At 29.2% G+C, this 22,776-nt stretch overlaps 3 protein-coding genes across 4 annotated transcripts; 1 reads left to right on the top strand and 2 right to left on the bottom strand.

Moving 5' to 3' along the window:
- Positions 1-1,716: 1,716 nt before the first annotated feature.
- LOC112786739 (phototropin-1) lies at positions 1,717-11,466 on the bottom strand. The gene is made up of 21 exons (XM_025830114.2): positions 10,563-11,466; positions 10,060-10,242; positions 8,284-8,375; positions 7,245-7,560; positions 6,872-7,082; positions 6,460-6,530; positions 6,083-6,189; positions 5,872-5,921; positions 5,674-5,778; positions 5,526-5,585; positions 5,357-5,446; positions 5,198-5,274; positions 4,839-5,004; positions 4,631-4,734; positions 3,879-3,928; positions 3,680-3,786; positions 3,446-3,568; positions 3,220-3,271; positions 2,829-2,941; positions 2,139-2,279; positions 1,717-2,057 (listed from the first exon to the last, which is right to left on the bottom strand). The coding sequence occupies exons 1-21, from the start codon at positions 11,060-11,062 to the stop codon at positions 1,950-1,952; spliced, it is 2,826 nt and encodes a 941-aa protein (XP_025685899.1). The 5' UTR covers positions 11,063-11,466; the 3' UTR covers positions 1,717-1,949.
- Positions 11,467-18,027: 6,561 nt separating this feature from the next.
- Positions 18,028-20,777, top strand: LOC112786695 (uncharacterized). The gene is made up of 3 exons (XM_025830066.3): positions 18,028-19,273; positions 19,437-19,979; positions 20,381-20,777. Exons 1-3 carry the CDS (start codon positions 18,341-18,343, stop codon positions 20,486-20,488), a joined length of 1,584 nt encoding a protein of 527 aa, XP_025685851.1. The 5' UTR covers positions 18,028-18,340; the 3' UTR covers positions 20,489-20,777.
- Positions 20,757-21,716, bottom strand: LOC112786724 (uncharacterized). Of its 2 annotated transcripts, none has more exons than XM_025830105.3 (2): positions 21,347-21,716; positions 20,757-20,980 (listed from the first exon to the last, which is right to left on the bottom strand). In XM_025830105.3, exons 1-2 carry the CDS (start codon positions 21,630-21,632, stop codon positions 20,793-20,795), a joined length of 474 nt encoding a protein of 157 aa, XP_025685890.1. In that variant the 5' UTR covers positions 21,633-21,716; the 3' UTR covers positions 20,757-20,792. The 2 variants fall into 2 exon arrangements, with proteins under 2 accessions (XP_025685890.1, XP_025685883.1); XM_025830098.3 differs by having other exon boundaries at positions 20,793-20,983; positions 21,347-21,698.
- Between the last annotated feature and the right edge of the window lie 1,060 nt (positions 21,717-22,776).

Here is a 22,776-nt window from a genome sequence, read left to right as displayed (position 1 = left end):
ATCATTTGAGTTATAATTTATTGATAATATATCTTATTTTTTTTAGTTTATTGTATATTATGTATAGATTTTTATTGACTGAAGGCTCCATCTTCTTAATATAATATTTGGACTCGATTACTTTTCACTACACTTACATTGTTATATGGAATGGCTTAAATTTGTTTAAAGTAAAAATTAATAGTTTGTGTGTACTTTAATCTGTAAAAATCAAACATCACCTTCTTAAACATGTTTCTAATTTTGGATCTAGCAGATAGATGAAGTTCCTTTCCAATCTAATGTTTATTTACAAATAAAAAAGTAAAATATTAATGAGGGAAACCAAACAAAAAACAAGTGGGAGTTAGTTGGAAAGTGATGGGAGATTATTGCTGCCATGTGCATACAACTGCCTTCCTTCTTCGGAAAACTCTTTTTTTCGATACATTGATTTGCCTCTCATTTACATACAAATTAAACAGATTCATCACTCTCATCTCTAGGGACAAAATAAATAATAATTTATTTTTTTTCTTTCGAACCTCATTGACGTGCTGATCCAAATTACAATGATCTTGTTTCTACTAAATAATTCTTTACCTTTTATATCTTTATATTATATTATAATTTTTTTTTATGTTCAATCAATTTTAAGATATTGTCTGCTTTAACACCTCTCAGTTTTATTTTTATTATTCAACCCATCAAAAATTGTCTAAAAAATTATCCACATTCATTATATGTTTTATTCTCCTTTTAAACTGAGATGAAATTTTATAGAGTTCCATTTAAAGATTTATTGTCCACTAATAGGTTATTGCATGCATAAGATAAAATTTAAATTCTTGATTTTTATTTAAACAGATTAGTAAACTAATTTTTAGACCAATCTAATTTAATTATATATATTGTTAAATATGAATATGCAAAAAATAAGATTAATCTATTAACAATTAAATACTACAGTTACGGAAGGATTATTACACTTGAAGCTGGCACCTTAATAATAATTAAGATTCTAGTAAAGTAACTTCTTTTGTTAATTATTTTTCGAGATGTACAAGGATTTGTTGTGTTTTTCTTTCATGTGAATTACTTTATCGGATCGGAGCAAGTGCTTGAAACTACACAATGGCCCCAATATTGTGGCAATAATATACATATTATTAGACAACTTAGTTAAAGGGGCACAAACATTAAAAAATTTGTCGAAAATCTTGATTATTAATATCTGCTGAAAAGTTGTAGGTAAGTGACATATCATGTCATGATTAAATTAAAGGACTTAATTATATTATAGATAAATTAGGCAAAATATAGTTTCATGATCAATCTTTGAGGGTTTTATTATTAGTAAATTATACAATAATGAGTACCTTATAAAATAATTATTATTTCAATTTTTTTTTATATATTAAAAATTATATATTTAAATGTATTGACTTTTTAACAATAGAAATTGTTAAAATAATAGTTATTTTAAAATAAAAGAATGCACATAAATGATCAAACTTTGATAATCAATGAACTGGCCCATCTGGCCAACACCAAAGCAAATAAAAGAAATCATAATTCCATTAACTTTTCAATAAACCTTATTATTATATATCATAATGAATAAAATGAGACATTCTTGGATGCTAATAGAGTGCTTATTAAATATAATATAATGCACTCCATGATGTTGTTAATAATTTCATATTTTAGCTAAATATACAATACAAGAATATAGAATTTAGATGACATGTCACTTTATAAATGGCATGAGTATAATTTATTAATCAAGTACTTTATAAATTTACATAATAATTTTTATTATTATATAGATAAATAAATCGATAGATATACAAAATTTAATTTCGATGCACTATATAAAAGAGTTTAACTAAATATGTAAAATAATTTACACTGTGCATCAAAAATTAAATTTTACATATAATCATAGAGAGATAAGAAGAACATTATTTCTAAAAGATATTTATTTCTTCTATGTCTGAATTTACATCTTTTACTTGCTCTTCTTCTTCTTCTTCCTCAGTTTTCTCAAATAGAGGAGCATCAAGTGTAGGAGGATTCTGAAAAAGAAGATTATAGTATATGAGCATTAATTAATTAATTAAAAAGTAGCTAATTATTATAGTTATGAATGTTACTACCATGCATCTGACGAGAGCCCAATTGACACCACGAAAAAATGAGTGTGTCTTAATTTCATTAGCTCCTCCTTGTGAACCCATTCTACTTTTTGGATCTTTTTGTAACAATCCATATATTAAATGCTTTGCATGTAGACTTACCTGCATAATCACACACTCCATTCTTATTAGTATTATTATTATTGAGGTTATTTAGATTATTTTATCAGAGTCATTTTAAGAATTTTAATAGTGTTTAATTTGTAGTATAATGGCTGCAACACTTTATAGTAGATGTAATTATTTAAAAAAAAGTAAAATGAAAAATAAATTTATCAGAATTTATATTTTGAATAAATTAATTCTTAAAAAAATATTAATAAAATTTTTTAAGATAATAAATTAATTATAGGGACTAATTTAAAGATAGTGTGTCTATATTTGTTATTTTAAAAAATTTTAATAATTTTTTTTAAGAATTAATCTATCTGAAGTATAAATTTTTAGAAATTTATTTATTACTTACTCTAAAAAAATAATGAGAAAATATTGTTATATTATAAGAATGTTACATGATCAATAAAATTTATTATTTTTAATTAATATTTAATCAATATTTTATACTCTAAATATTAAATTTTAAATTTTAAATCCTAATAATAAAAATCTACAAATTGGTAAATAATTATGATGGAAATAAAACAATCTCACCTGTTTACTTTTGGGAAACTTAAGATCCTTATTGAGAATATTTGTAAATGTTTTTTGCCTATTCTTTCCTCTGAATGGCGTAAATCCATAAAGCATTTCATATAAAAGAATTCCTGAAAAAATATTATTGCACCAGATCCAAACAATTTCTAAGTAGGATTCATGAATATATATAAATATAGAGAATAAATAGTGTAAATATTTTATGTGTCAAGTTATATATTCATGTAAACATGATAGTAAAAAATTATGTTAGATAATTTAATACATTTGATTAAATTATTTAATATAATATATGATAATATTTTAATAATATTTTTATATAAAATATTTTTTTATTTAAACTCTTTTATTTATTGCAATATTTTTTAAAATCAAAATCAAAATTTACCTAGAGCCCACCAATCAACAGCACTAGTATGGCCTGCACCAGTTACAATTTCCTGCACAATAATTGAATAAAATTGTCGATAAAAATTGAATGAATGTGTATTTAATTAGCAACAAGCTTAATTATTAATAAAAACACATTAATCTTATCATGTATGTGATGTATGCTTCAATATATATACATAATCTTGCATTGATTTGATGAGCAGAAATAATTAATAACAAACCGGAGCTATATACTCTTCTGTGCCAACAAAAGAATTTGATTCTCTTATAGGTTCTGCCAAAAATATTGGAGTTTCTGGACCTTTTTGATGTTTCTTCTTTTCATTTGTAGTTGGAGTTATAAGCTGTGAATATATATATATAAGAATCAAATATAATATAAATGAAATTAGTTCAATCATCAAAGGTATATTAATATATCTCTTAATTAAAATGTAAAATTACTATTAAGATACCTGTGGTTTGCTAGATGTTAAACATGATAAATCAAAATCTGTTAGAGAAACATGTCCATTGCTCTGAAGTAACACATTCTCTGGCTTCAAATCTCGGTAAATTATTCCTGTATTAGTGTATTCTCACCAAATAATTAACAAGTTTTGTCAATTAAACGAGAAGTTAGCAACATCATTAGTAGTAGATAAGAGACTATACCTTGACAATGAAGGTACTCCAACGCAACCACTACCTCGGCAGCATAAAATCTGTTATTGTTATTCAATAGAATTAGTGATTAGTATAAAGAGTTTAATTTTGATGCTCTTTTGGATGATTATTATTCACGTAATCAATTTAAAAGGTAATTATTTTTATTGATGTGTCATTTTATAATTAGATGCACGTTATACTAACAGTACATTAAAATTAAATTTTTAGTATATATAATAGCTTATGAAATGAAAATATACATAAATGAAATTTAAAGATCTTTTCAGAAGGATGTAATTAAAACATAAAATTTAAGCAGACTGATCAAAATTATAGAATGAGAGAGTATATTTGATTTAAGCAAAGTGTTGAGTAATAAAAGATAAGCATGGACATAAGCTTATAGCTTAGTGGGACAAGTATAAAGATGTTTAGATGAATGAACCATTAAGTTCTTATAGACAAAAAGAAAAATGAGGATGTGAAAAAAAAAATTGTAATAGTACTTATTAATATAAATGTGGTAGAATACTATTTTAGATAGTTTGTACATGTGAAAAGAATATTGGTAGAACATTCGACTAAAAGGGTATATTGATAAGGGGAAATTGAAGAAGATCATACACAAGGTTAAAGAAAATTTATACATAAACGATTTCACTATAAATATGATACACAATGACATTATTTAATTTATATAGTCGACCTAATGAGATAAGACTTTGTTATTATATATATATATATATATATATAGGTACCTGACAGCATCTTCCTTGAGAACCTTAGATGGCTGGCGATCAAGAAGTAGGAATAATTCACCACCAGGGCAGTAATCAGTTATCAAACAAACATGGGTTTGAGTCTGTATATATGATGTCAAATGCAATAATCAGAAGTTAGTAAGTATTTGAATGCATTATATATATTCTCTTTTAAATTGAAATGATAATAATAATAATAATGAACCTGAAAGGAAGCATATAAAGCAGGAAGAAAAGGGTGGTCCAACATGTCAAGGATTTCTCTCTCAGTGGAAGCTCTATGCACCTTGTTTCGATTCATCATCACATCTTTCTGCATTGCCTTCATTGCAAAGTATTGTCCACTTCCACATAGCTCCACCAAATACACACTTATGGAAAAAAATAATCCAATAAATAATCAAATCGAAATTCAGAAGAACAATGTTTCTTGACATTAAAAGATACTATAAAAAATTGTTGGAATAACGACCGTTTTTAACAACCAATCAAATTTTTTTATGACTAAAAAAGATTGGTCGTTAAATCGGTCGCTATTCTAGTAATTTTTTGTAGTGGACCTACCTGCCAGTATCTCCTGTTCCCAAAGGTTTTATCGGCCTAAAATGCTTCAACTCTATCTGTTCTCCACTATCCAAAATCTGCAAAAACCCCATAATACCCTCATAATTTACCCTTAATTAATTAATTATTGGAATATTTAGTGAAAAATTAGTAACAAACCTTTTGAATAGCTGCCCAAGCAGCAGCATCTTTTCTATGAGGTTTAGGGTGAACAACTTTTGAATGGTTCATCCATAGATCTTCTGGTTTCTGAAAAGGTTCATGCATGCAAACACATTTATGAGCACTCAATAATAACAAGACTGGCCAAATAAATATAATTAATTACCATATTAGCATCTGGAAGTTCTCTAACAGCATCATCAACATTTTCAGCAGTTTGTTTTACCTGATCAACACAGATACATACCAACAATTATCCAATGTAAAATAGAGAGAATTGCAAGAACTAATTAATGATTAGAAATTAAACAGACCAATAATTGTCCCTCTTTGGCAGTATCATCTGCAATGCAGTTGTGAAGAGGTTCCAATTGTTGGCTACCATCAAGTTGAACACCAATAAAATACTGAACTTCTCCCTGTTAAGAAAAACACAATCTTAAAACTGGTTAATTAAATTTAGTATGATTATCTATATGTGCGCGCGCGTGCGCGTGCGTGTTGTTCCTTACCTTCTGATCTCGCATAGGTTGCAAATGAAACAAATTCCAAAACTTCTTACCTGAATTATTGAGTAGAAATTAAGAATCTTCAGTAGCAAGTAGAATAATAAGATTTACATTGTTACATTTGTTGTTTTTCTCTGTAGAGTACAGACTGCAGAGTAATCAAAGGATATAGAAAGAATAAATGTTAATCAAAGAAGCTTATATTAATTATTACCACTCTTTGTATAATTAATGAGCTGCACAGTAATTTCTATTTGGTTGTCAATGGCCTCCCTAATTTTTCTCACTGTAGCTCGATCAGTTTCAGGTCCTTGCAGAAATCTAAAGTCAACCAAATAGAATCAAGATTAAAATAAGCATCACTATGATCATAGAAACAATTATACATATAATAATTGAAGCTTGTGGAAAAGTTAGAAGCATAATTAATTACACAATGAAATTTATTGAATGCATACTTCTAGGGACTAAATTTCTACCTTATTTGTATGTCATAATATAATATATCTATTATGAACCAAAAGTAAAGTAAGTAATGTTGGTTTTTCATTTTCATAGCAGTAATTAATTTAATGCATGCACATACATTACCTGCAATTTCTTCCCAAGATCTCTTCTCTACTATACTCTGTAAGTTCCAAGAAGCTATCAGATGCAAAGATCTGAAAAACCATACACAAACTTTAGCTTCTTCACCATCTGCTGCAGAATAAAATGTATATATACACTCGACAGTGTTAAGCGTTTTACATGATCGATCATTCACTTAGATTGATGCGTCTAGAAGACTTTTTAAATTGTGAATTCAAAAATTAATTATTTTTGCTACTGTGAAAATATACGATTTGTTGTTTATACAAAACTTTTTTATACTACCAGCATGTGAAAATTAATAAATTCAAGTCGGTACAAAATTTTTTATAGTTGTGCAATCACATCATTTTATTTAATAATTATTCACGTGATCAATGTAAAAGGTAATTATTTTTATTGATGTTATTACTATAGGGTTATCAGGTAGCCTTGGATCAGTAATGACGAAGTTCTTCTCAATGCGTTCGAGTGTGGTAGCAAGATCAAACCCCTTTCTCTTTTCCCCCACATTACAGTCGTCATAATCTTCTTCTTTATTATCATTATCATCCTCTTCGTCACTGTCCTCATCAGCTTCATAGTTAAAACTTTCATAGTTCGACATACTTTTCCTAATTAACCTGTTATATAATATAGCAAAACAAAATAATTTTAAAAAATGAAGTCTAACAATCATGATAGGTCATTTTTTTTGTCTATTTTAAAATTTTTATCATTTTCAATTATTTTTGTTAATGTATGAATCTTTCGGATATAATTTTGATAGTTTATAGCGGACATACCCGATGAAAGAAAGGCGACGGCGGGAGGTAGTCTTAGTATGTTTGTTGTTGTTAGGAGGAAGAGGAGGAACGCGAGAGAGCATTGAGTTGCTTCTAGAGTGTTCTGAAAGTGATTTACGTGTAGAAGAAGTAATGATGCTACTATCTGATTTTCTTCTTAATAATGATGATCTTGGAGGAGCTGCTTTGTTGTTCTTCTTATTATTATTATTGGACTCATTAGAGTTTGTGTTTGATTCACTGAGCCTCTTCATCTTCATCTTCATGGCTTCCACTAACTCTCTTGCTGAATTCCCTGCCTTCTCTTTCTCTCTAGCTGCATTTGCATAATCATATTTCTATTTTATTATTACAAATTTATTAATAATTGATCATGCTAGAGAGATAAAAAAAATTAATTTATTTTATTTAATATTTATTAATTTTAATAACAACTAATGAATATTAAATAAAACAAGTTCTAATTATTTTTGGTTAATTTTTTTTATTATCAAACATTTTTTATTAGTAATGGTAAATGCTTAAGTTTCAAGTTTTTTTATTTAATTTGTTTATTTTAGTTCTCACTTCCTTTTATCTGAAAAAAAAAATTTCTCCGCTTTAATAGGCCTATCGTTTCTCATAAAACGATTTATTCCGAAAATTTTAAATACTTATATTTCTAATTGTTATATGTTTTTTCCTATCAAATAAAATTTGTGGGATAAATAATCTATTACTAATATCATAATTATACTGGTAAAAATCTAAAATTTAATTCTTATTCATTATAACAAATAACATAGTATAAAAAAATATAAAATATTCATATACAAAATTTTTACAATTTAATTAAAACAAATTCTTACATATTATAATATGTAAAAGAGTAACATTGAATAACCAACAAATTTATTATTTTTTATTAATATTTAATCAATATTTTATCCTTTAAGTATTAAATATCAAAGCTTAAATTTTAATAATATAAATTATTTATATATTTTGAACTAATTTGAACAAGTGATTTGATGAAAAGGAGTGTGGAAAAGTTGCATACCGGCATATCGAATCAATGATTCAGGGAGGCCATTGGGGCGTAACATGTTTTCCTTTGACCCCTCTGTGTGCTTGCTAACCTCCACTAACATTCTGCCACGTACCCATTTTCCATTTTTCATTTTCATGCAACGTATGTTATTATAAACACACATCATTATGTTACATCTATATATTTGAGTTGTATCTAAGATTCTAAGTATCAAACAGAATGAAAATTCACAAGTAATTATTTTTATATAAAGTTATTAGATAATAATTTAATAAAAAATATAAGTTATTTAATGATTTTTACCTAATAATTTTACGTAAAAATAATTGTTTCATTGTTTAAAGGTGTTTATAAATTGGATTCGATTCGCAATATCTACAATATTTATTTAAATCCGATCTAAAAATTGTGGATATGGATCTGATCCATAAAACTTTCGGATAGGATCGAATCTAACCTTAAAAACTGTGAATATTGGATCCGATCCGATCCGCAAACACCCCTACCACCCTCAAACAAATTATTTATTTTCCTTCAATTTGAAAGAACTATTTCAAAAGCGTAGTATCAATTCAATTCTTGCTATATAGTTAGTAGGTAACATTATATTCCTATCATGGTAGGACCATGTTTACAGAGACCTATCACGATATTTATTTTGTGCAGTCACTTAATGTTATTTATTAATATATCCAAACCCTACAAACAAGTAGTAATAAGTAGATATATGATATATCTGAAATTTGACACAAGAAGTTTATTAATAAATAGAAAGAAAAGGAAATCTGTGAGAGAGATAGAGAGTGGTCATTATCATAACTGGGATTCAATGGGGGCCTCCCCTAACTCTTATCCTGTGATTTCATATAAGACATACATTACTTATATCTATAAAATGACTATACCAACTAAAAGTCATCAATTGTTTTTGGACACTATATCTACAAGGTCCCAAGCTATATATACATATGCATATGCCCCATCAAATCAAACCAATATATAGTCAAGACAATGACATATATATGATACAAATCACAAATATCGTTAATAGCCAGCTATATATATATATGCTACTTGATTCAATTATTATTTATTAATATACCTCCAAATTAAAATGAAACAATTTAGTTCGTACGATATGGGAAAGTATAGTGGGGGCTAATTAACCGACAATGAGTTCTTATATATATATATGGTGTTATTCATATTAAGATGTTATTATGTAAAAATAATATATATGATTAAATTATTTAATATAATAATATTATATTTTATTTATCCTTTTCAACAAATACCAATACATATTTGAAAAAAATAAGTAATGTAGTATTTTTTTCAATCCTAAAATTTAAATACTAAATTCTAAACTCTAAGTTTTAATTTCTAAAATTTTGAATTTAAAATTTTAAATCATAAATATTAAATCTAAATTATTAATATAGAATATAATAAATAGCTAGAAAGTTCTTTGTTTAATAAAAAATAAAGAAAATCACAAATAAGTTATTACCTCTTATTTAAAAAACAAATAAATTATTGACTAATTGAAAATATAAAAACGTCTTTCACCTTTTAAAAATGAGACATTTAAGCTTTTTTAAAAAATTAATTTATTTTTATATATTTTGGATGAAAAATTTAAATGTCTCATATTTAAAAAGTAAATGATATTTTTATATTTTTAATTAGTAAAAAAGTTATGTATTTTTAAATTAAAAAGTAAAGAATTTATTTGTTTTTTTTAATATTTAAAATTAATAATTATTTATAGATATATATAATTACCCGATAAATTTGAGGACATTTCCATCATGGTCTTTGATTGGAGAAATAGTGAGAAGGTTCCAAAAGGGAGTGCCATCTTTCTTGTAGTTAAGCAACCTTCCACAATAACTTGTCCCCATGTTCAGAGCTTCCCTTATCTTTGCCACGTCAGCTGGATCTGTATCTGCCCCCTGTAAAAACCGACTGCACGCACAACAGACTCTCAAACTTTTGCATAAAATTAAACATTTGCATAGGCATAATTAATGTGTAGCATATTGTTCCTAGCTATTAAAAAAAATTGAATTCTATTAGTTTTATTTAAGATGGGACTCGACTACAGTTAATTTTACATGAAATTAATACTTAAAAATTGTTAGAAGAAAATTTAGTTAAATCTAAATTTTTACCATTATCGAAATATTCTATATAGCTCTCAAGTATTATGATGATTATTTACAGTTATTTTTAATTGTACCTAAATTTGCAGCTTAATTAAGATGGAGATAGATAAGAGGGGATACCAGTTTCTGCCAATGACTTCTTTGGAGGTATAACCAGTCATCTTGAAGAATCCAGCACTCGCATACAGAATCGGATAATCTGCTTTCATCGCGTCCGAAACTACGAACGTCTGTTGAAACGTCGACAGCGCAGCTCTAACATCCTCCGATACACGTGGCACTCCACGCGCCACCCTCACTTCTCTACTACTACTGCTGCTGCTACTCGCTCCGCCGCCAACCTCCCCGCCTGATGTCCGAGGCGCCACTCCCCGCGGCTTTCCTGTCTCCTCGTCTGTCTTCAGCACCAGTCCCCACTCCGCTGCCCTCTGCGCCGCCGCCTCCGACGGAATGGACGCTTCTGAAGGAGCAGATTTCGAAGCCTGAGATCGCAACGGCGATGAGATTTGCGGCGGTTTCTCGTTCGAAGAAGGGTTGGACAACACTTGGAGCGTGCCGCTAGGGTCTCCCCGAAACGACGTCGTTCTGTTTGACGGCGACGACGATGTTTTCTCCTCCATATCCCTCTGTAGCAGTTTAATTATATTATTATAACCTGAATTAGTAGTTGTAGTATGAAATGGGAATAATAATGGGAGGGTTTAATTTTAATGTGCAACTAAGTTATGTATATATGGTAGCATTTGTGTAGCTGAAGAGACTAGTGTAGTAGTTGCATATGCATATTTAAATAAGATGAATCGATGAATTTTGTTGTTGTTGCTGTTGATTCTTCTTATAGAGGATTTGAAGGGGAACCAATTATAGTGGGGGCCGGGTATACTGATTGTGGTGGAACGAATTGAAGCATGCATGTCATAGTGATGATACATATATTTCATCACGACCAATGCGAGGAGTTCATTAAATTTTATAATTTGTAATTATTAATTAATTATTATTAGTTATTATTATTATTTTTAATAATATGAAATTATTCACTCTTCTTTTACTAGTTAAATGTTGACCAAATTTTAATAAAAATATTGGCCATAAATTTTTTTTGAAAAAGTATGAAGAATCAATGGAATATTTGTACAATGTGTACAATATGGAGTATTAGAGATATAACCATTAGTGTTACTTTTTTCTATCAGCTGAAACTTTTGGGATGAGTAGTATCATAACATGGTATTAAAGCGCTAGATCCAAAAAGTCAAGAATTTGATCCTTTGTGAACTCCAAAATTAGTTTAAACTTTTAGAAAGATGTTTATTATCCATAGAACTCAGATGATTATTTTATATAATATGTGGGATGTTCATTTTGTAATTCAATAGCTCATTGTACATATTGTACAAATAATTCATTGTCAGAGACTCTTTTTTCTTTTATTATATACAGTAAAATTCAGAATTAAGATGTTATGAGGACCTCAGAAATGGATGGATTAAAACGTGTGGAGGAGGGAGGGTAATTAAGTAAATTAAAGATGAATGGTTTGTTTTGATCGACACAAATTGGTGCAACAGAAATTAAGACTATGACAATGTTTGCTAATTATGCCAGAAGAACAGTACCAGGTTTCTGTGTTTGGGACCAGCCAAATCCCATCGAGACAACAAGGACACCTTTCGGATTATAATTGAATTCAATCTCTCCATATATATCAATTATGCATCAAAGGAATGTTCCGATCCTTTATATACAGTAGTGGTATAGTAGAATTAATATAGAATACAATAGTATTCAAGAGTTAAAAAACTTTCTTTTGCTTCCTTCATCAACTGAACATAAGATGAGCTCAAAACCGGTCAAATTAATGAGTTTCTCATTTTATAAATCCATCACTCTTTCATATTTTTTTGAATATAAAACTAACTTCAACACTTCTCATACTTACAACACTAATAATAACAAAATATTAGGTCTTCTTAATATATGTATATAAAAAATACTTGGAGGCACCAAAAATCAATGACCGAATCCTCCATAATGTATTTATATATGAATATATATATAATTTAATTTATTTTTAATATATTTTTTATATTTTAAAATATTTTCTACAATTAATAATAATAATTTTAGTGATTAATTTTAATATATACCCAGTTTGATTATATATATATATATATATTACATGTTATGTATAAACTTTTTACTGGGCCTATATAACTTTTTTCCGAAATGAACAAAAAAGAAAAAAAAAAGGGATATATAGCATTATTCACAAAATTGGAGCTTGTCACAAAGATATGATTGATTGCAAGGTCCACGTGAGACCACACATTATATGTCTTCTACATTATTAACAAATATATATGATTTTAATTTCGTATAAAGTTGCATGCCAAAAGTTAAAAATAATTTTGATGTAGTGATGAATAAACGTAACCGAATTTCAGTTAATTCAATTCCTTGATCATTTTCAACTTCGTGGTGATGTCTATAGTTGGATACCTAGGACATATAACTAGATAAGTTATACTTCAACTATCAATCAATCATAGATACCTCCCAAGTCCCAAGTTGCAAAAAAAAAAAGGAAAAACATATTACATTATTCAATCATTAAGTCAATCGTTACATGCTAGAGTATGATAATTGGTTGATGAGATGAGATGGATTTGTACATTTAATTAAGTTTCTAATTCCAAGCAAATAAATATCTCTAGAATATAATTAAAATCTATATATCTATTAATGATTAATACATTATTTCATATAAAAATATTTTCATAAAAAATAATAATTAAAATATAAACATGTTATATTAAACAGTATAATAACGATTCTCAACTATTTTTTATTGCCCTAACCTTACCTAATAACCTGCAAGTTTGCATGCATGGCTGAAACTTTGTTTTGTTTTGATTTCGAGTAAAAGAATGTTGCCTTCTTCGGACACTATGCCACCTTGTTATTCATTGTCTAAAATGATACTTTTTAGTTTTAAATTTTTGTGAATGTTTAATATGATGAATAGTGTATATATACGAGACAATACAATAATGTCAAAATAAAATGAATTATCCAACTCATATACATGTATATTAAAAAATGAAGATAGTAGATAAAAACGATGAGTAGGCGATGCCCCAGAAATGTTGGTGATGAGGTCCCATAACCATGTGATGAATTTGTATATGAGTCTGGTAGGGAGCCAATGAAATATTTGTACAATGTATATGAATTATTGAATTAAAAAATAAACATCATTCATATTATCTGAAATAACCACCAAGGATCAAACTTTTAATTTTTCGAATCTAAAACTTTAATACCATGTCATGATACCATTCATTATTTCAAAAGTTTAAGCTAATAGAAAAGAATAACACTAATTATTATATCTTTAATACTCTCTAAACTTTTATTATATACATTATACACATATTTTATTAACTCTTTATACTTTTTCTTTGTATATTATGCATATTGGCCGTTGCATAAGTACGTACGAGGGAAATTGTTTTTTTTTTTTAAATCACGGTCAAATATGTTCAATAATTTTTCTATGTACTCGTCCATATCTAGCTTTATGAATAACATATATAGTTAGTGCAAAAATTCTTAAAAACAATTTATGAGTTAATATTTAAAATGGTTTCTAAAATTTGACTTTTGACTCAATTTAGTTCTTAAATTTTTAATTAACTCAAATTGTATCTTAAAATTTTGACCCGTGTCTTAATTTGGCCCTTCTAACATTTTTTGTTACCGGAAAGTTGATTTGGCAATTTTAAATAATACGTGACTCTGTAACAATTAGATGACATGGCCAAAATTTTCAAAATATCAATTTAACCCCTAACAATTTGAACATAAAACCTAGCGCAGCCCCAATTCCCCCAAATCATAGTAGTTAATGTGTGTACTAAGTACACATGTTAAGTTTATTATTATTAAATTTTTTTAAATATTTTCATTTAATAAATATAAAATAAATACATTAAAAATTTAAAATTTTTTATATTTTTAATAAAAAATTTATTAATTTATAAACTTAACATGTCTCCGTAAGACACAAAATAGATAAACTTTTATTTTTATTAGTGACAAATAATTTTTGTATTTAACATACTAGGAGTTTTCTTAAATGGGTAAAGTATATTTTGATTCTTGGTGGTTCAAAATTCTTTTTGAATCATAATCATTGAAAATTTGAACTAATAGTTAAGATTCAACCATTTTATTAATTATATAATAATTATATTTATATTTAAATATTTTAAATAATAATTTTATTTTAAAATTTCAATTTTACCTTTTTTTTCTTCTTTTTTTCTCTCTCACTCTCGTTTCTGTACATCACTACGCCTGATTCAATTTCGTTTGTTCCTTCCCTGTCTCCTATCATAAATAACATAATCTCACATAATACACAACAAAAGCTTAAGAATGTTAGTTCTTATATTTTATTTTTTCTATTACAACTGCTATTTTTTCTATTTTCTTTCTTTCATTTGACTCATTTTTTCACATATTTAACTTTTTAATCTCAAACCACCAAATCTCTATTAACATCTAGGATAATAAGTCTTGGGAGTCCTAATAAATATGGATGTAAAATTTTTGGTCGATGCCTATTTGACAAATTTAAAAATTGAAATCTCAGAAAACAAAGACCGAAAATTTACAAGCTCAAATTACAATGCTTAGTTACATATATAGGTGATAAAGTGCCATGAAAGAAGGATCATACGGAGAGCAATTCCCTGTCGAAAAGATTCATAGCGCCTCAACCTTCATGAATGTCAATGGCCACATTTGAAAAGGTTGGTGGAAGAACTCGAGGTTCTATATTTAAAAAAGATAATAAAAAAAAGGATATTAATGACATTTTGCAAAATTATTTCATATTTTTTTTATAAAGACCATTAAGATCTAATAATCGATTATAATATATTTTGGTGGTGCAGTGGTTAGTGTGATAATAACAATGGTGATTGTTGGATGGTAGATGTTGAAGAAGATGTAAGAAGAGAAAAAAGATGTGAGAGGAAGAAGACGAAGATATTTATGTAATTTATTATTTTATTTTATAATTTTTTTTTATCAAACCGTTAGGTTTATGTTCAAATTGTGAGGGGTTAAATTGATGTTTTGAAAAATTTTAGTCATGTCATCTAATTATTACAGTGCCATGTGTCATTTAAAATTGTCAAGTCAGTTTTCTGGTGACGAAAAACGTCGAAAAGATCAAATTGAAATACTAGTCAAAATTTCATGATACAATTTGAATCAATTAAAAATTTAAAGGCTAAATTATATCAGATATCAAATTTCAAAGACCATTTTAAATATTAACTCAACGATTTATATTTAGACTTAGTTAAGAGAAAGTCAATTCTCTCTGCTCAATCACATTTTGAATTATACTACGTACACCGAAGCGAGGAAAAATAAATACTACACCGACTTTTTCATTATTATATGATGAAATATGAAAGTTTTATTAAAAGGAAAATATAATTTTTAGTAGAGATGTATATGTTCATGAAAATATATGTATAAATGAACGAGAAAAAAATTTAAATCAAATTTTTTATTTTTTTATAAGTATTTAATATCATTAAACTAATAATTTTATTTGCTAATAATTTAAATAATATTTGATATTACGAAGTGTTAATGACTAAATATTATGAATGAAAATAAATTTATTTTTTACAAATTAGGTTAAATTGATCAGGATGTAGGCAAAAATCATGCAAATTGAAAAATTTAAACAAATGAATAAAATTAATAGAAAATTAATCTGCATTTATTTTTATGTAAAATTAATAATAAAAATTTATTAAATAATTTGACATTTGATTAAATTATCATTTAACGGTTCTTGATTGTCAATTTCACGTTAAATAACTATATGTGAATGTTTCCTGTAAAATTAAGATGAAATTTAAATAAATGAATAAAATTAGGAAAAAATTACTGTTTTCATGTGAAATTTAAAATTAGAATGCTAGATTCGAAAGGTTCAGAGTTTGATTCTTGATGAACTCTAAAATCAGTTTAAGCTTTTGGAAAGATGTTTATCATTCCTAGTACTCGGATGATTATTCTAGATAGTATTTGTAACTCAATAGCCCATTGTATACATTGTACAAATAGTCCATTATCTCTCTAGCGGGACTCATTTGATTAAATTATCATTTAACAATGTTCGATTATCAATTTCACATAAAGACAACTATATATAAATTTTCACTATAAAATTAAGATGAAATTTGAAGTCTATCCTCTCTACCTGTCACCCAAGTGTCGCTTGCCTTAGATCACTTTCAGATTGCAGCAGTTCCTTCTAGTCCTGAGTGAATACTATATAGTGAATGGTGATAGTACTTATTGCTCTTCATATAATTGGACTTTTGGTGGCGACAAGATCCTCACATTATTATTCATTTGATTATACTGCCACATGGGTTCTGTCGTTCATTTTCATCCCTAATAAGGAAATAAAGACAAGTGATGCAGAGATCCACATACAGCAAATGTACGTGTGGATCTGGGAAATTAAAAGAAATCAGGAAAATTAACAGTAAGGACCACTAACATGATTCGAAATGTGAGTCGATTGATGCCGAATCTAATCGAAGGTTAAAGTAAAGTGGCTAGGTATTAAGGTATATAGATGAGATATCAAATCAAACTAAATCTGAATTGAACAATTGAGCTGTAATTCTAATAATCTTCATCCGCACAATTATATGTTTTGTTCACAATTTTTTATATATTGTTTTCAATTTCCAATTTCCAACATTGATACTTTAATATGTTGTTTCATATATTATTTTTATCTTTTCATAAACAAAGTGATAGAAGAGAGTTAACCCTCATTGATACAAAGACATTGCTCATGGACAAAGATAGGAAATTAGGAACACATGAATATATATCATCATATTATGCGTCTAGTTAATTTTATAAGCATTAAAGTTGTGTAAATATTATATTTAAAAAAAAATTCTTTCTTTGTTGTAAACAACTTTGGCCTGTAAGAGAATACTATGTCCTACCAAACTAGTATGCTGCATGAAAATAGGTCAACACGACCAAAATCACTAATGAGCCACAGTTGCGACACTATTTTTATACAGGAAAAATATTATATACATTATTTATTTTTGTGTACTTTTATTATATATTATTTGTTTTAGTAATAAAAATAATTGATAAAAATGACAAATTTATTTTATGCCACAAAAAGTATACAAAATATATAAAAGTGATGCAAATTGCAAACATATTTCTCTTTATACAATTGAGTCCAGCCCAAAATTTCAAAAGCATGAAAGAAGCTGTCCACAAAGATATGATAGAGCCATAACAAAAACAAATGATAGAGCATTTCAGCTAATCTTTTTTTTTTTTTTGGTAAACTTTGAGATAATCTATGAGAATGCCTTTTTCTTCTGGTAAAAAAATGAAGAGTACAGACCAAAAAAAAAAAAAGAAACCCAAAGGATGATCCTTGTTCGAATTGGGACAAAGATTGAGGTACTAGTACTACATGTTAGAAACCAAACATGTAATGCAACTTTCAACGTTGCTTCCATTTTAACCGCATTCAACTTCGCTTCATGACACAATAACCTTGGCTTAGAAGCACACCCACAAACATCTAATCCATAGAGGAAACAAAATAGCAATGCCCCCCTGTCTCTCTCTCTCTCTCTCCTTCAGTGCGATCCGAACAATTCTGAGTTTGAATGCCTTTGTCACCACCACCTTTCTTCCATCCCTACACTTGGGAGCTGAAATAGTAATGCAACAACCAGAAAGGAACTGAGGAAGCTAAGGACTAATTAGGAGGAACAGATTAATCTCACAGATTAAACTGGAAGAACCAAATGCCCTCTTCTTTCAGGCAACGCTTCATCACTTGGTTCATCCTTGTCATGATTTTACTATACATCCTTTATTCTTCCAATCTTTTCCTCTTCACAGGCCATAAGAAAAATTGTCCCACGGCGGTGCGAAATTTAGAAGATGAAAACGCCACGGATGAACGTGTACTTGAGATTGCTAATAACATTTCCACAACTATAACTGCTACGGTTGAAGATACTGTTGTTCATGATGAAGTGAAAAAAGAGAAGGAAGAGGTGGTGGTACCTGTGGTGGTGGAACGACAAGAAGAGGAAGATGAAGAAGAGATACCCATTGAACAGTTATCCCAAAGAGATGACACAGAGCTTAAGCACATTGTTTTTGGGATAGCGGCATCATCAAATTTGTGGAACATAAGGAAGGAATACATCAAGGTGTGGTGGAAGCCTAATCAAACAAGAGGGGTGGTGTGGTTGGATGAAAAAGTGAAGACAAATCCAAGCGAAGGGTTACCACAGGTTCGGGTTTCAGCGGATACATCAGAATTCAAATACACGAATAAACAGGGAATGAGATCTGCATTGAGGATTTCAAGGGTGGTAACGGAGACGCTGAAGCTTGGGATGAAGGATGTGAGATGGTTCATGATGGGAGACGATGACACAGTGTTTGTGGTTGATAACTTGGTTAGGGTTCTGTCCAAGTACGACCACACACAGTTCTATTATGTTGGAAGCACATCCGAAAGCCACGTCCAGAACATATTTTTCTCGTATGCAATGGCATATGGTGGAGGAGGATTCGCTATAAGCTATCCATTGGCTAGGGAGCTTGCAAAGATGCAAGATCGTTGCATGCAGAGATACCCTGCATTATATGGCAGTGATGACAGAATGCAAGCATGCATGGCTGAGCTAGGTGTCCCAGTAACCAAGGAAGCTGGCTTTCATCAGGTAATTTATGATTAACACCAGGTAAATTAGAATGAATCTAATGTATGTAAATAGATGCTATATCTAAAACAAAGACAGTGGTGGTTATATTCAAATAATTAGTGATATTCAGAAAGGATTGGGAATTGAAAATTGCTTATATCTATCTTGGTTGCTTATACAGTATGATGTGTACGGGGACCTGTTAGGACTTCTAGGGGCACATCCTGTGACCCCACTAGTGACATTGCACCACCTCGATATAGTGCAGCCAATATTCCCAAGCATGAATCGAGTGGAATCACTACGACACCTAATGAAAGCCGTGAAGCAAGACTCGGCTAGCATAATGCAACAATCAATCTGCTTTGACAATAAAAGGTATTGGTCCATTTCAGTTTCATGGGGCTATGTCGTTCAGGTTCTGAGGGGAGTCATGTCCCCTCGAGAGCTAGAGATGCCCACTCGGACCTTCCTGAATTGGTACAGAAGAGCTGATTACACTGGATATTCATTCAACACAAGGCCTTTCAGCAAAAACGCATGTCAGAAACCTTTTATTTACTACATGAACAGAACTCGATATGATCCAGTCAGAAAGAGAATTATTGGCACTTATTCTCGCTTGAGATCCAGGAGTCTTGAGTGCAAGTGGGAGATGGAGTCACCAGAGAAAATCAATACCATCATTGTTTCAAAAAGGCCAGATCCTCTCCGCTGGCAACGGGTAGGGATACTCCAAACCTCATTCATATGCATGCTTAGTATACAATAATGACACACTATCAACTTGGTTTGTTTCTTCAGTATATTTTTTAAATTCTCCTATAGCAAGAAAACCCATAAAAGAAAGTGAAAACGAAAAGATTGCTGTGCTGTATGTCATTTATAGCTTAGCTCTATAATTAGCTATCTAGCTTATTTCTCACATTCACTATATCTTGAATGCAATAGCAACAGTGTAGCATATTAAATTCAACCATGTAAAAATTTCTATATCTTTTCATTTCTATCAGAGAGTGTACTTTACTATGACATGTTTGTGTTGACATATGTGCTAAAATCAATATCAAAACATTGAAAACGATTCTCTTACTGACTGAACCATATGCTTGTATTATTTTGCAGTCTCCAAGGAGGGACTGTTGTAGAGTCCAGCCATCACGCAAGAAGTCAACTATGCGCCTATGGGTTGGACGTTGTCGAGAAGGAGAGGCCAGTGAGTTGCTTATTTAAAGGCTAAACCCCGATCTTCCAAACTACTGTTAGTTTGCCCAAATTCTTGGCCGTACCTGCATTAGATAGCGCACAGAACACAAAATTCAGCTATGCCATATTGATGATGATGTCATGTCAAATCTAGAGTTTCTACAGTTTTCACCATTTTTTTTAATTTATTGTATGTAAATTCAACAAAGCATGTAGCAGCAGTTATAGTTTTCTTGTAATGCACTCTATGTAAGAAGTTCCTGAAATTCATCCAAAGAGAGTTCAAAATTCTTACCGGAAAAAAAAAAAAAAAACAGATAGCACCAATCCTTCAATTAGGCGAACTTGCTGGATTCAAGTTTGTTTCGTCCTCGCCGGATGACACATTTTGAGGAATTGAAGGAATCGGTGATGCTGTTGAAACTGCGAGTATTGTGAGATCAATACGAGAATCGTTAGGTAGCGGCATGTTGATCTGCCTTATGGTTGTAATCCTACCATTATTGATCTCCACATCAACTGCTTCAGAATAGAAAAAGGAAAAAAGATTTCACTCAACAAAAACGAACGTAATTCAATTCCAAATCAACACATACGTTGAGAGGCAAACCAATCAGTTTCAGCAAGCAATTGCATCGCAATTGATACTAGAAATTTGTGATAAATGCATTTTGTCCTATTTTAGCAGCATAAATGAACAATATTACTTGCGTCTTGTTCTATTTTCACATAATCTTGCATCCTAAATCTGAATACAAATCTTGAGCGTGATAACATGGCCGGCCAAATAAGGAAAGATAATAAGAGAATAAGCATGAAAGAACATCACGCGCGATAGGAATATATGAGATTGAAGAAACAACGAAGGAAGTTACGTTGAGGTACCTGGAAAAGAGAACCACCAGAGAGTGAAGAGGCAGAGCAGAACGAGCGCGGGGATAGCATGGATCCATTTCTCCGGCGGCAAGCGCGACGAGCGACTGGAGAAATCCCTCCGGACGGGAGCTGCGGTGCGGAGGTGGTAGATCGGGAGGCCGTCAAGGAATTCGTTGTCTTCAGTGGTCTTTCGGCGCTTGGTGTGCTGATTCTGCTGCTGTTCTGCGGCGATGTTGATGGCTCTGTGTTCGTCGCCCGTGAAGCGCGAGCTCGAGCTTGAAGATCTCTGCTGCATCTCGAAGCACGTAGAGAAGAAGAAGAAGAAGAAGAAGAAGAAGAAGGAGGGTGAAGAGCTATGAAAGTGGAAGAAGAAGCTCGTGATTTTGTTTTCTGGCTAGGGTTGTTACGCCCGTTAACAACTTTTTGGCGGGAAAGTGTCCGCATGTGCAACTCACGTGCTATATTATTATATTATTTGCATTGCATAATTCTCCTTTTCTCTTAAAAATATATATACTCTTTTTAATAGTGTTAAATTTGAGTTATAAAATAGAAAATAACTCATACTTAGGTAAATATATAGTTTCTGGGATCAAATTTGTTACATTCATACCACAGTTTGGATATGGACTTAAAAAAATGTTACATATATTAAATTCAATTAGAGAAGTAATTTTTTTAAGTTAATATTATTTATTTTTATATTAAATCTTCAGTTCTAAACTTAAAATTTAAAATCTAAATTCTCAAAAAATAAAAGTTTTTATAATTAAAAAATGACTAATATTAACTAATTAAAGATTAGTTCTCTATATTTATTCATTTTAAAGATGTTTTTTGTTTTTCATTAAGAATGAATCGATTTATATTACATTATTACTAGTAAATACATCAATGTAATCTGATACTTACGTAATCAAAACATGAAATTATTTAAATTATAGTTATTGATTTGTATTGTTTATCGTTATGGCACAAGTGCACAACACCATTCAACAAGTTGGATCATCATTTTGTTTGCTTCTCCTAAGATTTGTCCAAGTGGTTTTAGATTTAGTGTTTCAAACAAATAGAGAAGACTTCTTTGAAATATCAACTCTAAATTCAAACTCAAAATTGCAACTAAAATTTGTCTCATTTTTTTAAAGAAAAAAAAAATAGTTTCATGATATTTGTCATGGGTTGTGGTATCCATTTTTTACTAGGAGACCACTTTAATAAAAACACTAAAAATATTTTTTTTAAATGTTTATATGTGTTATATTAAATCGGTTAATAATTTTTTTTAATAAATTAGAACAAAATCAGTTTATTATAACAATAATAATAAACCTAATTATTTACATTATAATTATTAGACCCGATTCGATCCAATCGAATTAAATAATCTAAATCGAATATCTTTCAATTTTTTGATAAAAAGACAAATATATCTCTAA

Source organism: Arachis hypogaea, chromosome 3 (assembly GCF_003086295.3).
Source record: "Arachis hypogaea cultivar Tifrunner chromosome 3, arahy.Tifrunner.gnm2.J5K5, whole genome shotgun sequence".
Taxonomy (NCBI): Eukaryota; Viridiplantae; Streptophyta; class Magnoliopsida; order Fabales; family Fabaceae; genus Arachis; species Arachis hypogaea.
The sequence above is the reverse complement of the archived record's forward strand: the minus strand, read 5'-3'. Positions and strand labels throughout refer to the sequence as shown.

Coding starts and splice junctions, on each gene's coding strand:
- LOC112786739 (XM_025830114.2), bottom strand. CDS start 11,062: ATGGAGGAGAAAACATCGTCGTCGCCGTCAAACAGAACGACGTCGTTT. Junction 7,083..7,244: donor CGTCGCCTTTCTTTCATCGG/GTATGTCCGCTA, acceptor ATTATATAACAG/GTTAATTAGGAAAAGTATGT. Junction 3,787..3,878: donor GGAGTACCTTCATTGTCAAG/GTATAGTCTCTT, acceptor ACACTAATACAG/GAATAATTTACCGAGATTTG.
- LOC112786695 (XM_025830066.3), top strand. CDS start 18,341: ATGCCCTCTTCTTTCAGGCAACGCTTCATCACTTGGTTCATCCTTGTC. Junction 19,274..19,436: donor AGGAAGCTGGCTTTCATCAG/GTAATTTATGAT, acceptor TTGCTTATACAG/TATGATGTGTACGGGGACCT. Junction 19,980..20,380: donor ATCCTCTCCGCTGGCAACGG/GTAGGGATACTC, acceptor ATTATTTTGCAG/TCTCCAAGGAGGGACTGTTG.
- LOC112786724 (XM_025830098.3), bottom strand. CDS start 21,632: ATGCAGCAGAGATCTTCAAGCTCGAGCTCGCGCTTCACGGGCGACGAA. Junction 20,984..21,346: donor CTGGTGGTTCTCTTTTCCAG/GTACCTCAACGT, acceptor TCTATTCTGAAG/CAGTTGATGTGGAGATCAAT.